Source organism: Prorops nasuta, unplaced genomic scaffold (assembly GCF_024137725.1).
Source record: "Prorops nasuta isolate Cenicafe-Biocafe unplaced genomic scaffold, Cenicafe_Pnas_1.2 PNAS00031, whole genome shotgun sequence".
Taxonomy (NCBI): domain Eukaryota; kingdom Metazoa; phylum Arthropoda; class Insecta; order Hymenoptera; family Bethylidae; genus Prorops; species Prorops nasuta.
The window spans coordinates 1315786-1332422 of record NW_027116828.1 but is presented as its reverse complement, the minus strand read 5'-3'; the positions used below and the strand labels follow the sequence as shown (position 1 = coordinate 1332422).

Here is a 16637-nt window from a genome sequence, read left to right as displayed (position 1 = left end):
TCCAAACGCCTATTAACGGGTTAATATATCTATATTGTAATGATAATAGAAAGCAACATAAAACATTTGATTAGCATCAATTTTTTTAAACAAAAAGTGATGCCATCCAAATATTTAATGTTGCTTTCTATTATAATCGCAAAATGGATATAAAAGGTGTGTTTCTAACGGTGGCATAAAGAAGATTCGTGTAAGCTCATTATAGCACTCGAAATGATCGAGTCCGAAATCGCTGATTGGTCAATATCCTGTAGTCCTAACATAAAATAATCCGTTACCAATAGTTGGATACGAAAAATGAGACCCATCCGACATTTTGATGTCTAGATGTTTTTAAATGCTAATAGTAGCAGAAAGGGTGTAAAATGGAGAAATGTCAGAAAGGTGAGGTTACTAAAGTAAAAATTGAAAATAATGAATGGAAAGTACGAAAACTTCTAGACATCAAAATGGCGGATGGGTCTCATTTTTCGTATCCAACTATTGGTAACGGATTATTTTATGTCAGGACTACACGATATTGACCAATCAGCAATTTCGGACTCGATCATTCCGAGTGCTGTAATGAACTTACACGAATCACCTATATGCCGCCGTTAGAAAATCACCCTGTATTAATAATCCCACTTCATTCAAGTCTAGAGTGATATGGAATATGTAAAACAATGATACAACCCAATGCCAAGAAAGGAAAAACAGTCAATAATGACATCGAAACTATCAGTATTTAACATGATGTCTGTCATACTTTGGTAATGATTTTCTGAACCAACGTGTACCCACTTTTAAACAGATATAAAAAAGTTCAAAGAATCTTCACCAATGGCCGACAGAAGAAAGTGTTAGGAACGAATAAAGTATACTGTATGTTTTTAAAAAATGCAAAACGCTAACCTTTATGCGCAAAGGTCAAATGTTACCGAATTTGATTTTTATTAGGTTGATTTATTTTTTTCAGAAGAAACTTTTTCAAACTATTAGATCTTCAGTATTAACATTTTTGGATTTTCGGCCCACCCTACTGTAAATAACCACATATGTAGCATAACAATCCATTCTTCGAGTATATAATCTCAAATATTTCAAAATCCTAACGTGATGGACCAACTTTGGCCTCGGATTCAGATTCTACACAGGAAATGACTTGGGAAACGACCCCCATCTGCTCAATAACAATCATGATCCTATTTTTTGTAGATCTGTGTAATTATTTCTGTCCTCTATAATACTTAATTGAAAGAAAATGTAAAAAAAAATATATAATAATAATAATTCTTGGTTAATTTTTTTTAATGATTATAAGAATTTTGTATTAGCCTCCTGTTGCTCACCAGCGATTTAGTGCTTTGCATAGTACAATAAAAAAGTAGCACAGCGTATATGGAATAGTGGGGGAAATTATCTCGAGCACCACTCCCCTAAAGTACCGTGCTTTAGTGCAGATCGTTGAGAACAGTCAGAAATAGCTATTTTACACTTAAAGGCTTAAATATATTGGAAAGAAAAGTCAATTGAACAATTTTATGACCAATTTAAATTGAATTTAAAATTACGTAAGAAACCGCTGTCAAATTTGCCTCTGCAATTTTCTTGTTACCCTGTGTTATCGATGGAAGCGTATCGGGAGAACTATGCGATAACTTATAGCGGAATTACTATAGTTATTTTAATAAGCAACATAATATTATAAGTAACTCTTAAATAATAATGAGTTTATACAAATGTACTTATTTTTTCAAATACTCAGTGAGTTCCTTGATAGCCTCTAAGGTTTTGCCTTTAGCCTTCAATATTGCCACACGTCGTTTTCTAGGAGCAGCATTGGTTTCATCCCTTTTAATTATAGAATCTAGTACCGACACAGTTTCGTCATACCTAAATATTATTCAAAAGTAAGAATGAATATTTTATAAATAATAAAAAAAATTATAATTATCTTACATTTCCAAAGTTTCCAAATGCATAGCATGATATTTGTGAACCCTTAAACTACCAGGAAATTCTCTCATTAAAATTTTTATGCAATGTTCAGCAAGTGGTAAGCGATAGCAATCTAAAGATGCTACACACACTTGCTCTAAAACTAAGTACTCTAAAATAAAAAAATTATGAAAAATTCATTTCATTTTATTTTATAAATTTGTTAATTTTTATACGGTTACTTACTCTCATTTCCAAGGAAATCCACGTTTTTTATAAGTATTGATTCCCATAAATTAACCACATCTTTACTTCGTCTCTCATTATCTTCTCTCCATGTTCGAAATATGTCTCTGGCTTCTAAAATTACACAGATTTTATCATTATTGCTTTTATTTAGTATTCCTATAAAGTGAAATTCTTAAAATTTAACCTAAAAGTATTCCTAATTTCAAATTTTACTGTCAAATAGTATATACAAATTGTAAAAAAAGAACTGCAGTGGATTAAGTGTGGCGAATCCAATGATCATTATAAATGCAACCACGATGTGAACAAAAACCTAAACTGTAAGTACTTTAAATCCACCCTTAAAAATTGGCTATTATCATTAAGAAAATCGCTATTACTAGTCGAGATGATACACGGGTAACATCATGCAGTGGCGAATCGGTAAACTGCAATGGTCAGTTAAGGCTATGTTGGGAAAAACGCAGAGTATCTATGCCAAACTTCGATTAACCTTTAACCGGTTAACTGGCTATGTATCATATACAGGGTGTATCTCTAACGGCGGCATATAGGAGATTCGTGTTAGTTGACTATAGCGCTCAGGACGATGGTAACTGAGAGCGCTGATTGGTCAATATCATGTAGTTCCTACATGAAATGGTCCGTTACCAATAGATGAGTACGAAAAATGAGACCCATCCGCCATTTTGGGGTGGAGAAGTGTTAACATGCTAGTTGTAGCAGAAAGAGGTGTGAAATGGAAAAATATCAAATAGTGAGGTTACTAAAGTAAAAATGGAAAATAATGAATGGAAAGTTCGAATATTCTTACTTTCCATTCATTATTTTCCATTTTTACTTTAGTAACCTCACTATTTGATATTTTTCCATTTCACACCTCTTTCTGCTACAACTAGCATGTTAACACTTCTCCACCCCAAAATGGCGGATGGGTCTCATTTTTCGTACTCATCTATTGGTAACGGACCATTTCATGTAGGAACTACATGATATTGACCAATCAGCGCTCTCAGTTACCATCGTCCTGAGCGCTATAGTCAACTAACACGAATCTCCTATATGCCGCCGTTAGAGATACACCCTGTATGTACAAATAAAGAAAACTTGGTAAATTTTAACGGAATTTCCACCGAACTTCGTATGTTAAAGTTTTTGGGGATGCTGAATCCCAGTTTAATATCAGAATTATAAAATTCAATATGGTGGATTCAAAATGGTCTACTTTAAATGGTCTTTTGATAACTAATCGGAAAGTAATCATCAGATGATGACGGTGATGGGCTACGTAATCTTTTATGACGTGTTAGCATTTATTATCGAAGATCTTTTGAAAATGTAACTAAAAAAAACACCCTTTTTAAAAACAAGCTTTTATTATTTGTTAATAAAATAAACTAAAAAGTTACAAAATAAATTAACTCTAATAAGAAATATAACACTTTATAAGTTCCTTGTGACCTTTATTATAAATAAAAGCGTGTTACATTTTGATGGTATAATTAAGAACATTTAGCACCTTCTTTTTCCTCTTGCTATCAAAATGTAATACGCTTTTAATTCTAATAAAGGTTACAATGAACTTATAAAGTGTTATATTTCTTAATAGAGTTAGTTTATTTTTTAACTTTTTAGTTCATTTTATTAACAAAAAAGGTTGTATTTAAAAAAGGTTTTTTTTTTAATTTCATTGCATTGTCATTCGATTTATAAATGCATGCGAAATTTCAGCTCAATCAAAAACCGGGAAGTGGATCAAATTTAACTTGCAAGATTTGGTTACAGACAGACAACGGGACAGGTGAAACTAAATAAAAGCTTGTAAAAATGTAGTAAGTTCAAGCTTGGGGTTACCCCACTTTAAAATTTCCAATAATTCGAAAAATTTTGTTTGGCCTAAAAAATTTCTTTAACGTTCACAAATATTTTGCGCTTAATCCCATATCGATACTCAACTTTATTCCAAAGTTATAGCATTTGGAATGAAGAGGTGCCGTGGTTCGAAAGGGTCGAAAGAAGCGCGCCAGGTAGACAGGGATATACAGGCTAGGTTCCTTCCTTTTGATAGTGTTTCTTTGTAGAGAATACATATTATAAGGCAGGAATGACTGATTAAATTTCGCTAAGAAAAAAATTAATTTTTCATACCAGAAATTCGTTGCCAAAGTTTAAATGCGAATATCTCGAAACTACACTTTTCGACCTGGTGTACACGATATCTCGAGTTGTAATTATCAAAATAGCTTCATATTTGGTATATATTTTCCGATATACATTCACTTCCATATAATCGTTCGGTTTTTTTATATATGTTTTAGTTTAAAAGTTTTAAGAAATTTAGTGCTACTTTTTTTTTCAAGAAACATATCTCTACTTCAACAATTTTTTTCTCGATGACTATAAAAAATGTAAGAAAAATGAACGATCACATTAAGCGCACTACTTTTTCGATTAGAAATATTTTTTTTATTTCAGGCCTGTGTTTCTCTTCCGGAACTGTGTACACCGAGAAGGGGTGCACGACAAAACACTTTTTACGGTAATGACCGACGAAGCTGAAGCTAGCGGCCGATGCTGGCATTTTTGTCAACACTGTACACGTACCATGTTATGCATCGCGTAAGTAGAAAACGTGTATTCTCGCTAATGCGCCGTATGTAGTCAGACACAATCTACGTGTCCCTGCACGATGCGAGCAACTAAATAAAACTCTACACTATCTACATCAAACACTTGATAAAAATAAAAAAAATGCATCTTCTTCGTTATTTCATAGCGAAGAGATCCATATATGTTAATCAGTGGAACCGTCCAAGGAATTTGCCGAAAAAAATTATTAAAGCTTACAATGCGCGTCATTTTTCAGATTTCTCTACGTTTTAGCTAAGTTTTACTCCGCTGCTCGCCACAGGAAATTCCTTAGCCAATTTAAACCTTATACATCTTCTTCATTATTTCATAACGAAGAGATCTATATAGGTTAAAAAGTGGAATCGACCAAGGAACTTGCCGAAAAAAATTATAGAAACTTAAAGTGCGCGACATATTTTCAGATTTCTCTATATTTTGGATAAGTTTTACTCCGCTGCTAGCCACAGGAAATTCGTCAGCTTATTTAAACTACATTCATCTTTTTCATTATGAAATAACGAAGAAATCCATATATATATATATTAAAAAGTGGCATGATTGGCGGAGGTGGCTGAAAAAAATTATTGAAATTTACATCTCGTTGCATATTTACTCTTCAGAATCTATGTTTCACCGTCCGCTGTATAGTAGGAAATTTTTCTCCCTATTCAAAAAATATGTATTCTCTTCCTTATTTGATAAGGAAGAGATGCATATATATGTTAAATAATGACCTGAGCCTTGGAAATTTTCTAAAAAAATTAACGAAACTCGGAATTCTCTATGAATTTGGTCCCCACATGTATATATCACCGGCTGCTGCACTAAAGGAAATTCCACAGGCTGATAAAAAAATATGCATTTTCTACGTTATAAAATAACGAAAAAGATGCAAAAGGTTTAAATTGGCTGAGGAATTTCTTGTGGCTAGCATCGGCGTAAAACTTAGCAAAACGTAGAGAAATCTGAAAAAATGTTGCGTATTCTAAACTTCTATAATTTTTTTCGGAAGTTCCTTGGGCGGTTCCACTTTTTAATCAATATGGATCTCTTCGTTATGAAATAATGAAGAAGATGCGTATGATTTAAACTGGCTGAGGAATTTCCTGTGGCTAACAGCGGGATGAGACTTAGGAAAAACGTAGACAAATCGCCAAATACACAGCGTATTCTAAGCTTTAATAATTTTTTTCGGCAAGTCCCTTGGGCGGTTTCACTTTTTAACATATATGGATCTCTTCGCTATCAAATAACGAAGAAGATGCATTTTTTTTTTTATCAAGTGTTTGATGTAGATAGTGTAGAGTTTTATTTAGTTACTCGCATCGTGCAGGGACACGTAGATTGTGTCTGACTACATACGGCGCGCTAGCGAGAATACACGTTTTCTACTTACACGGTGCATAACATTGAATGTGTATAGTGTTGACAAAAATGCCCGCATCGGCCGCTAGCTTCAGCTTCGTTCACGCCTGCTTTACCGACTGCAAAAGTCAATAAATAATTAGTTTAATAAAATTTAAACGCGATGCAAATTAAACAAATGGGCGTCTTTAGGACAAAGTGACAGTCCCAACGAATCAAACGAGCTTAAAAACACTCAAATCGGATGAGAAATAACTCTGTTCCGTTATCCCGCGATCTTGAAGAGAGGTCACTTCTGGTTATTTCAAATTGAAGAACGCGGGACAGTGGTGCAGCGTTATTTCTCATCCAATTCGAGTGTTTTTAGGCTCGTTTGAGTCGTTAGGACTGGCACTTTGTCCTAAAGTTTCCCGTTTGTTCAATTTGCATTGCATTTGAATTTTATTAAACTAATTGTTTATTGACTTGTAGTGTCGGTAAAGCAAACGTGAGAGATCCCGTTAAGAAAAGAAAATGAAGAAGATTTTATAAACCGGGAAGAACAACTTTATGGTCGAGGCATAGCAGACTAATAGTAGAAAATATTTTATATTAAATTTTTTTGTTTTATGCCTTCCATAACTCTATTCAAAACTTTAAAGCCGTTTTTCTACAAAAAAATACGATTATTTAAAACGGCACGCAGCATAAGTGGAGCAATTTTCATCCTAATCACTAAAAATTTTGACGGTATCTATAAAATAACATTCCCCAGAGAAGTACATAGGAGAATTTCGATAAGTTAATTTGAACATTATTTATTAAGGAATTAGTGCCCGTTTTTTCAGGCAAAAATTCGCACTTTTTTTTAAAGAGTCACCAATTACACAAAAATTAATATCTTCAAAATCCCCTACGTACTTCCCAGGATATACTCATATAAATTAAGAAGGTATATTTTTTCTACATTAAAACGTATCAAGAGACACGGTAGTGTCTCGACGGCAAGTACATAAAAGTAGAAAAAGTCATGCCTATACCGCCGTCGAGGCACTACTCTCTTATACAGCTAGTTGGGGCGTCCCAATTTTCAAATCGATTTTTTTCAGCGAATAATCCATTGCCATTATTTAAGTAAAGCTTTTTTTAAAATGGTTTTGAAAAAGCTTTCATTTGCGCCTAAGAACATCAAAATCGGTTCACGCAATCCAGAGATCTCATACTCTATTAGCTATATATATATATCGAAAATAAAATTGTCCTTCATAATCTTCTTCTTCTTCTCCAGCCAGAGTGTATGTCTCGGGCTGAAGTTGGTCGCTAAGAAAAATGACGTCATTTTCACAACGCTTCCAACATAATATACTCAACGACCAAACTATATATGGTTGTGAACTGTCAATTAAAATCGATATAATCGATAATTAATTCGGTGACTATATTGAACTATGTAAATTGTAATGTGAGGTCATTTTTATTTAATGCAATGAGGTTATTCATCGTGTTGCGATATTGCATCTGTTAAATTTCTACAATCACAAATAATTCAATTAACAGTGACTGAAGGACTCGCGAATTAGATAAGTATAACATTATATTTTACAATACAGGATGTAGTATACTTTGTGGTACTTTGTGGTATTTCTTTTTCAGATTAAATTAAGACAGAACATTTTCATTTTCATTGATGAGGATAGAGCTGACTGGATTAAATAAGATTAATATTTTGTAACAAGGCGGATTCTTTTGCCTTGCTACATGAATTATTTTTGATTTCTAAACACCGCGCGCAAACAAGGTTTCGCTCGATCCCGGGTGGCGGCGCTGTGCCTCGCGCACAGCTGCCGTGATCGCGTGGCCGACCGAAAACTAAGGCGCAGACACACCGCTGCACACCGCTTTTACCAGTCATCAAGGCAGGACGTATTTTTGTGGAAAATCCGAGGAGAGCTGTAATCAGGTTCGGAGACCCATGTAAGTGGACCACGGACCAGGATTTAATATACTAAGAAGGAAGGAAGGAGGTTAGACAGGAGATTGGAAACTGTCAGGAGGTTCATTGGGACTTCAACTCCATTCCACTATTCCTAACCTAAAATTGACACTGCTGTGCATGCCAGGCTTGAATTTTGTTACACTGTTTATTGCATGAAGGTAAGCGTTGAGGACAGATATTAGGACTCAACGTTTAATTATTAATACTCCTTTGTGACTAACTTGGTGGCTCCAGGCTTGGTGGGGTGTAGCAGGTCTACATAGGGAGTACTATTGAATCCAACTCCAATTACAGGAGATAGATACAGAGTTTTTTCCTTTGCACTCATATAGTCTAGTATGTCCAATAAGAAAAATAAGCTATTATTGAAATGAGTTGGATTATAAATTCCATAGCCTGTACGATGACAGGAATTAGGCTTTAATGCCAAATATATATGTATCTATATACTTTTATTTTTCTACTTTACTTATATACCTGTACATAGTTTTATTTTTAATCAAGTATATTCTGGCTAGACGTTGAATTATATTGTGGTTAACATAAGGTTAATGAATTTGGTGCATAAGCACATTAAAACAGGAGATTTAGAGACTCCGTTGGACAACCCTAGCCACTCAACTTTTCTGGTAGTGATTTAGATATTGATGGACTTGGCTACGCCTTACTTGACCTGGTGTTACCTCTTTGCTTGTGCCTTATATTTCCTACAGGAATAGTGCAACAAGTAATTAGGTTCTTGGAGGGCTAGCGTTGGATAAACTTGGAAAGGGGTCTTTTGTCCAGTTGGACTTGTTCATGCCTGGACTGAGAGTCATACGATTGATCCAACTCCTCAATATTATCTAATTTTCATTCTTTTATTTCTTATGTATATATAAATATTTTCTTGTAAATGATTATCATCTCATTGCTCTTGTCGTGTTAAGTTAACGGTAGATTTTGGGGAGAAATCCCATATACAATTGTATAATTATCTTAACTAGTATACTTGTAAAATTGATAGACAGAGCAGTTATAGAATATAATTATTATTATTGTGTACTAGTAAATTTCCAAAAGAATCCACTTTAATATCACAGCATGCCACGTCCTTGAAAAGTCTCAAGCCGGCAAGCCTCAGACTGGCTCATATATAAGGTTTATGAGCCTGGTGCTCTTTATAAGTAAAGTCTGTGTGCCTTTACACTGATTCTTGTTAAAATTGTACCTTCCCCACAGTGGCAGGAATTCATGTCGCAATTTATAACTCTGTGCCAATGAGAAGTATACTTTCAACATTAATGTGCATTGGTCATTATCAGGAGGATATTAATTGAAAGAAATTGTTAAGGTATTTAATAATCTTATGCTCGACTGCCAGGTGTGGAAATCATTAATAAAATTTGTTTAACTTTTTCTTTTTTTAAACTGATATGAATATCAATTGTTCGATAGGTTATATCATATATGCGAACAAATATTTCAGACTAAATTATAGTAATGCTTGTTTGGAAAATAAGAAGCATTCCGATGAACCTTCATTTACGTTGAGTACAAGTTGACTAGTGTTTGGATTTAAGCTAATTATACGATAATAGATGTTTACAAAAGATGCAAAGACACCCAAATATTACAGATCTTTAGTCTCAAGGAATTTAGGTCACTTAGCAATAAAGAAAATGGAGATGGGGGAACATCAAATACTGGTAAGTAACTGAGATGTTTCATGTTCCTTCAAATATTTATTTTCTTTGAAGAATTGAAATTCTTACACGATGAATTTGATTTCAGGCTTACTCATAGTGTTATCATTTAGTATTTTATAGTTACTGTGCAAGTGTATTATAGCAAATAGTAATACTTGTGCTTTGACTTAAATACATTTGGTACAATTGAATTAAAAATCCAAGGAAGAAGGTTGGCTCACATATTGACTATCGGAGTTGAATCAAAACTTAGGCTTTCACTCCTGCATTCTGGAACTTGACACAGGCAAAGAGATGAAAGCATTGAAAGATTGGCAAGGTAAGAATAAGCCAATATTCAGAAAAACGTCATCCATTGCTCAGCCATAATTTAAGGATGAGATTCATAGGATGAAATTCTGTAAAATTGAGTTAATAACTGTTGATAGTTTTCCTCTGTTATCTATATGCTAGTATTCTATATAGGCCAAAAGCAGTATACTGGTCATTGGTATGGATGAAAAAATGCACGTTTATTCTCAATTGAAACTCAGTCCAAAAATTAATGCTTTCTACTCCACTTTGCAGCACCAGAAATACGACCAGTTTCAACAGTGTATAGAAATTAGCGAAACGAACATCTGAGGACTCTGGCACAGGAAATGTTATAAGGATAGAACATACAGTGAATAAATTTGGGAAAATGAAAGCAGTATATCTAAAATAGAGGCTTCCATTGCATTAATTTGTGTATTTTCTAGTTTATATTGATGAAAAGAAAATACAAATGGCACTATATTGCTTGAAAAAGAGCCCTGATTCATAGCTGATATTAGGAGTAACAGTTAAGAAAAAGGGATGAATTTCTAAGCAAATCCTTAAAAGTGAAGGGCTTGTTGATGATTTTGGGTATACAATTTTGGAATTAAAAATCACATACTTGATGAAAATTATAACAAAATCATGTAGATCTGTAAATATGAAAAGAATTCATGATTGCAATATTTAAAATGTGATGGGGCATACAGTGAATAAATTTAGGAAGCTGAAAACTATATTTCTAAAGAAGAGAGGCATCCATTGCAAGAGTTGGTGTATTTCCTAGTTTATATTAATGAAAGGAAAATATAAATGGCATTAATGTGCTGGAGAAAGTGCCATAATGCAAAGTTGATATTGAGAGTGACAGCTAAGAAAAAGGTGGAAAAATGAGTCAATTCATAAGAAAATCCTTGAAAGGGAAAAACTTGCAGGTGATTTTGGGCATACAACTTTGGAATTAGAAATCACATAGTTGATGAAAATTATAATAAAATCATGTAGATGTGTAAATATAAAAGGAATTCAGGATTTCAATATTTCACATGTAATAGAGCATACGATGTGTAACTTCAGGAAACTGAAAGCAGTATACCTAAAAATCATAGGCTTCCATTGCATTAACTAGTATATATTTTACAGTTTATATTAATGAAAAGAATATATAAATGTCACTAGTTTATCAGGAAAAGAGCCATAATGCAAAGGTGATAGTCAGAGCATCAATTAAGAAAAAGGTGGATTTAAAGGTAAATTTAGAAATAAATTTTTGAAAGCGAAAGGCCTTAAGGTGATTTTGGTTATAAGATGTTGAAAATATAATTCAAACAGTCATTGAATCCTATGTTAAATGCATCTAAAAGTGTAATTATGATAAGAACTCATCATTGTAGTATTTTGTATTTTATTTATTAGATTAATAAATTAATATCTCGAATTGAAGCGTTACATTATGGAACGATCACAACATTGGAAAATGTTTTGTGTAAGATTGAATTAGTTAAAACAATTTTTTAATTTTAATTCCTATATTCTTACAAAACGTTATAAGATCCCACAAAAAACAAGCTTCGCTTGTAAAAAAAGGACGGCAAGTACATAAGTCGTATCTAGCATGATTAATATATAGTAATATAAAATATTTTAATTAAAAAAAATAGTGAAATGCAAATGTTAGGCAAGTATAAATTTTTACCATGGCGAAAATTGAAATTTGGAAAAAAGTAAATAGCAATACAAAAATTACTTGCCGGGCCCGTAATATCCATGTGTAAGTCGTTATCTTGCTATATAAGCGTTGCTTCTCGTAAGTTATAAATGTGGCTATTTAATACGAATGCATAGAACGGGCCCGGCAAGTAATTTTTGTATTGCTATTTACTTTTTTCCAAATTTCAATTTTCGCCATGGTAAAAATTTATACTTGCCTAACATTTGCATTTCACTATTTTTTTTAATTAAAATATTTTATATTATTATATATTAATCATGCTAGATACGACTTATGTACTTGCCGTCGTTTTTTTACAAGTGAAGCTTGTTTTTTTTAGGATTCAAGTTCTACTGCATACCGCAGAGCGCGTTATGCAAAACATATTCAGAGAAAATGCCTGTGTCTTCGTTCAGTTTAATTATTTTTTAACGAAAATTTAATTTTAAACACATTAAACCCTTATTATTAAGGGGGAGGGGGGTAAGGTTTAAATTTTTTTTTCTCTCATTATTCTTTTATTTGAAAGTACAACATTTCAAGTATGTTGTATGAAATTTTCAGTTCAACCATAGCTAAAATGACGGAGACATACAGCATTAATTGTGCGTTGATCTAACTCGGTTTCGTGTATTTGCTCGACAGTTGTGCGGCGCGCGTATCAGGCGCGCTTATCTGATACGCTATTGTTTTATTTCAATTCCTTAAATTTACCTTTGAAGGTTCAAGGATATCAGTTGACCTAACTATATTCCGTGCTGAGCAGTGACAAATAACGGTCAAATTTTGAATTCATTTACGTTCATATTCGATATATTCCTGTGTCTTTTGAACTGTGTTTCAATTAAAATTATGTTGTTCCCATAGTTATTTTATTTAAAATGCCGCGAAAAATTAGCAGAGACAATCGTAAAAAAGTTGCGATCGGTTACATCGATCCAAAAAAAATAGTTCCGCCTCAAAAACATAAAAGGGATAAAGTGCAAGCTAATAGCTCTTCATAAAAAAAAATTAAAAATAGTCGTGCTATAGAGTTAGAAGAAGACATTCAAAAGTACTATAGAATAATAGATTTTGTGGTAGTATATTCAACAATTTCTACTTTAGTGAAATGTGTAACGTGTGATGGAAAAGTTGCTTTCCAATCATGCAAAAAAAGAAGGTCTTGGTTTCAATATTAAACTGATTTGTGAAAAGTGTAAACAGCCTAATTTTATATACCATCCAGTGAAAGAATACAGTTTGGCGCATACGATGTTAATTATCGATTTGCTTTCGTAATGCGAGTTTTAGGCTTAGGTTTAGCCAGATGTAATAAGTTTTGCGGACTAATGGACTTGGCGAGGGGTTAACCGCTGTTGGAAATACCTGTACATTTTTTTGGTAATACATTAGAATTCTTTTGGTAATAAGAGTATTACTGTAAAATCTATGGCAATATAGTAATGCATGAAAAATACTAGCAATACTAGGCAGTACGTATTGATATTTGGCAGTACAGTAGCAGTACTTTCAGCAGTATGTTTATTGCGACTGCAACACCTTCATAGCAACGCCCAGTTTGTGCGATTAATTTATTCTTATAGTTGTTTTTCCGTTACCACTCATAGCGGAGGAGACTGCAATCTACAGTTCACACGTTTTCTTCGTGCTGCGTTGGTCTTATAACCTTAACGGGATCCCTCAAGCCCTTGTAGCCAATATTACGGATCGAAAAACGAGGGAGAATTGTCCAGCGCTATTTTTCAACCGATTTCAATGTTTTTGGGCTTGTTGGAATCGTTAGGACTCGCACTTTGTCATAAATAAAGTCGTATTTTCCAAAAAACGTAAAAAAATAATTTTGTTTAAAAATTCGCATTAATATTATTTAAACGCAAAACAAATCGAAAAATAGGGCTTCTTTATGACGAGGTGCCAGACCTAACGATTCTAACAAGCCCAAAAACATTGAAATCGGTTGAGAAATAGAGCCGTACCATTGTCCCGCGTTTTTGAGGTGGACGAAAAGCAAAAATTTTTAGGAAGAAAGCTAGGCTTCCACCCCTCTCGCGGCTCACGCTAACGTGTTCCCCCACTCCAGCATCGAAACTTACTGCGAAGCTTTCCTCATATTTACGCTATTCCCCTATCTGTAGCTATACACATATAAATACCGCTAAAATAATGTTGAGAACATTTCATTTCACCGATATAATGAAATTGCTGAAAATGCAATTATCATTTTGAAATAAAACTGTAGAAAAGGAGATTTCGTAATGCTTGAAATTTAGGGCATACGTCGAAACGCGGGATAATGGTACAGTCGTATTTTTCAACAGAATTTGATGAGACTAGTAATAATTAAAGCCATTCTTCATGTAGATTGTCCTAAAGAGCTCGCATTTTCGATCAAGCTTATAGTTTTTCAGCTATGAACGTTTGAAGTTGCACGGCGCACAAATACATATTTCTTCTCTCGCGTAGATCAGCTGTTGCGCACGTCCATCTTCAATCGTTCATAACTGGAAAACTATAAGCTTTATCGAAAATGCGAGCTCTATAGGACAATCTACATGAAGAATGGCTTTAATTATTACTAGTCTCATCAAATTCTGTTGAAAAATACGACTGTACCATTGTCCCGCGTTTCGCCGTATGCCCTAAATTTCAAGCATTACGAAATCTCCTTTTCTACAGTTTTATTTCAAAATGATAATTGCATTTTCAGCAATTTCATTATATCGGTGAAATGAAATGTTCTCAACATTATTTTAGCGGTATTTATATGTGTATAGCTACAGATAGGGGAATAGCGTAAATATGAGGAAAGCTTCGCAGTAAGTTTCGATGCTGGAGTGGGGGAACACGTTAGCGTGAGCCGCGAGAGGGGTGGAAGCCTAGCATCCTTCCTAAAAATTTTTGGTTTTCGTCCACCTCAGAAACGCGGGACAATGGTACGGCTCTATTTATCAACCGATTTCAATGTTTTTGGGCTTGTTGGAATCGTTAGGTCTGGCACCTCGTCATAAAGAAGCCCAATTTTTCGATTTGTTTTGCGTTTAAATAATATTAATGCGAATTTTTAAACAATTTTATTTTTTTTACGTTTTTTGGAAAATACGGCTTAACTTATAACAAAGTGCGAGTCCTAATGATTCCAACAAGCCCAAAAACATTGAAATCGGTTGAAAAATAGCGCTGGACAATTCTCCCTCGTTTTTCGTTCCGTAATATTGGCTACAGAGGGCTTGAGGGATCCCGTTAACCAGTATTACCTCTTATACCGTATAGTCCTCACATTGCAGCCGTTTAAGTAATAATTAAATACATTCTTTCAAAGATAGTGTACAGAATATAAGGTAAGTGTATAGATATAGTAAATATCTAATCTCGAGAATGAAAGTGTGATACGTGTTCGACCTCTCCATAAAATATCATTTAACCCTTTGACCATTGATAATTTTCCTTGTAAAACAAAGTTTCATGTTCATCAATATTGATATTGTAAAATACGCCCGGACCAGGTAGATCCGGCCACCAAACATGTTCCCGTTTTCCGCAACGCGGAGGATGGTTAAAAGAAATGCGTGATCGCCCTTTGACTGCAGACAGTCTGCCTCACTTTATTATTAAGATACATAAGATCATCCATGAGGAACGCTTCGTCAACAACTAACTCGCCGTTCGCGACGCTTTGTAGCCTTACTGGCGAGGTGACTCCTAATATTTTCTTTTACATTTATATACATGGTTACTGATTTTCTGTATGCTAATTCCTAATAATAATACTTATTATTCCTTACAATGTCGGCCAGCCTGACCGATGGTCGTCTCGACCATTGAATCGCTTATTTTATATCGCACGTAACATTACACAAGCATACATGTTCGTCTTAAAATAAATTATTTACAAGTCAATTCACATTGCGTCAGATTAGTCAGAACAACTGATCCATAATCGCATGCGCTCTGGGCTAAAAATGCTGGAAAATAATTGAAGATTCAATTGGAACCCATCTATGTCTTTAACGACATAACGCTCTTTATCTAGAACTTTACTTATAGTATAAGGTCCTTTAAATTTGGGCAATAATTTTTGCCTAATTCCGGAAGTCGTATGAACACTTTTGATCATTACATATTCTCCGACTTTATATTCGTGCGCCCTTTTGTGTCGTTCATCGAATCTACTTTTATTGTATTCCTGATTTTTCTTATTTGCTTCGATTGCAACTGCTCTCAACTTTTCACGGTCGTTCGATGCGTTATTGAGATCAAAAAGATAGTCCCTTAGTTCACCATCCGAAAATCCGAACTGCTCATTTCCAAACAAGAGGAAACTTGGGGTGGTATTGATGAAGCTATGATGTGTATTATTCATCACAAACTGAACGCGAATTAGGGATTGATCCCATTTTCCGCCCACTACTATTTTAGCTAGGATTGCCCTTAAAGATCGATTTACACGTTCCACTTGTCCGTTGCTTTGAGGCGACGCAGTAGCAGTTTTGACGTGTCCTATCTCTAAATCTGCCAAAAAACTAGCTAGCTCGGATGACGTAAAACAACTGCCCCTATCTGAGACGATCCGCTTAGTAATTCCAAAATGAAGGAAATAGTTTCGCAAACATACGATAACTTCTTTAGTCGCAGTTGATTTCACTGGGTAGAGAATTACGAATTTCGAAAACGCATCAATCAGCACGAGAATATATTTGTTCCCTCCCTTTGTCCTATCCAAAGGTCCATAATGATCCATGTGTACTGTCTCGAAAGGTCGCGTGCCCTTTTCATAGATTTGCATGGTTCCTTCCGGTTT

The 16637-nt window shown here is 34.2% G+C and overlaps 1 protein-coding gene and 1 pseudogene across 3 annotated transcripts in view; one reads left to right on the top strand and one right to left on the bottom strand.

The window, feature by feature from the left end:
* Positions 1-16637, top strand: part of LOC136782968 (general transcription and DNA repair factor IIH helicase/translocase subunit XPB-like) — a 588849-nt pseudogene that overhangs the window by 113108 nt on the left and 459104 nt on the right.
* The window catches only part of LOC136783034 (ER membrane protein complex subunit 2-like), a 62386-nt gene that overhangs the window by 14088 nt on the left and 31661 nt on the right, over positions 1-16637 (bottom strand). For all 3 annotated transcript variants that reach the window (XM_066742829.1, XM_066742827.1, XM_066742828.1), the window contains 3 exons: positions 2167-2280; positions 1942-2092; positions 1732-1875 (listed from right to left, as the gene is read on the bottom strand). In XM_066742829.1, the coding sequence (XP_066598926.1) occupies positions 1732-1875; positions 1942-2092; positions 2167-2280 (409 nt within the window). The remainder of the gene's footprint in view (positions 1-1731; positions 1876-1941; positions 2093-2166; positions 2281-16637) is intronic.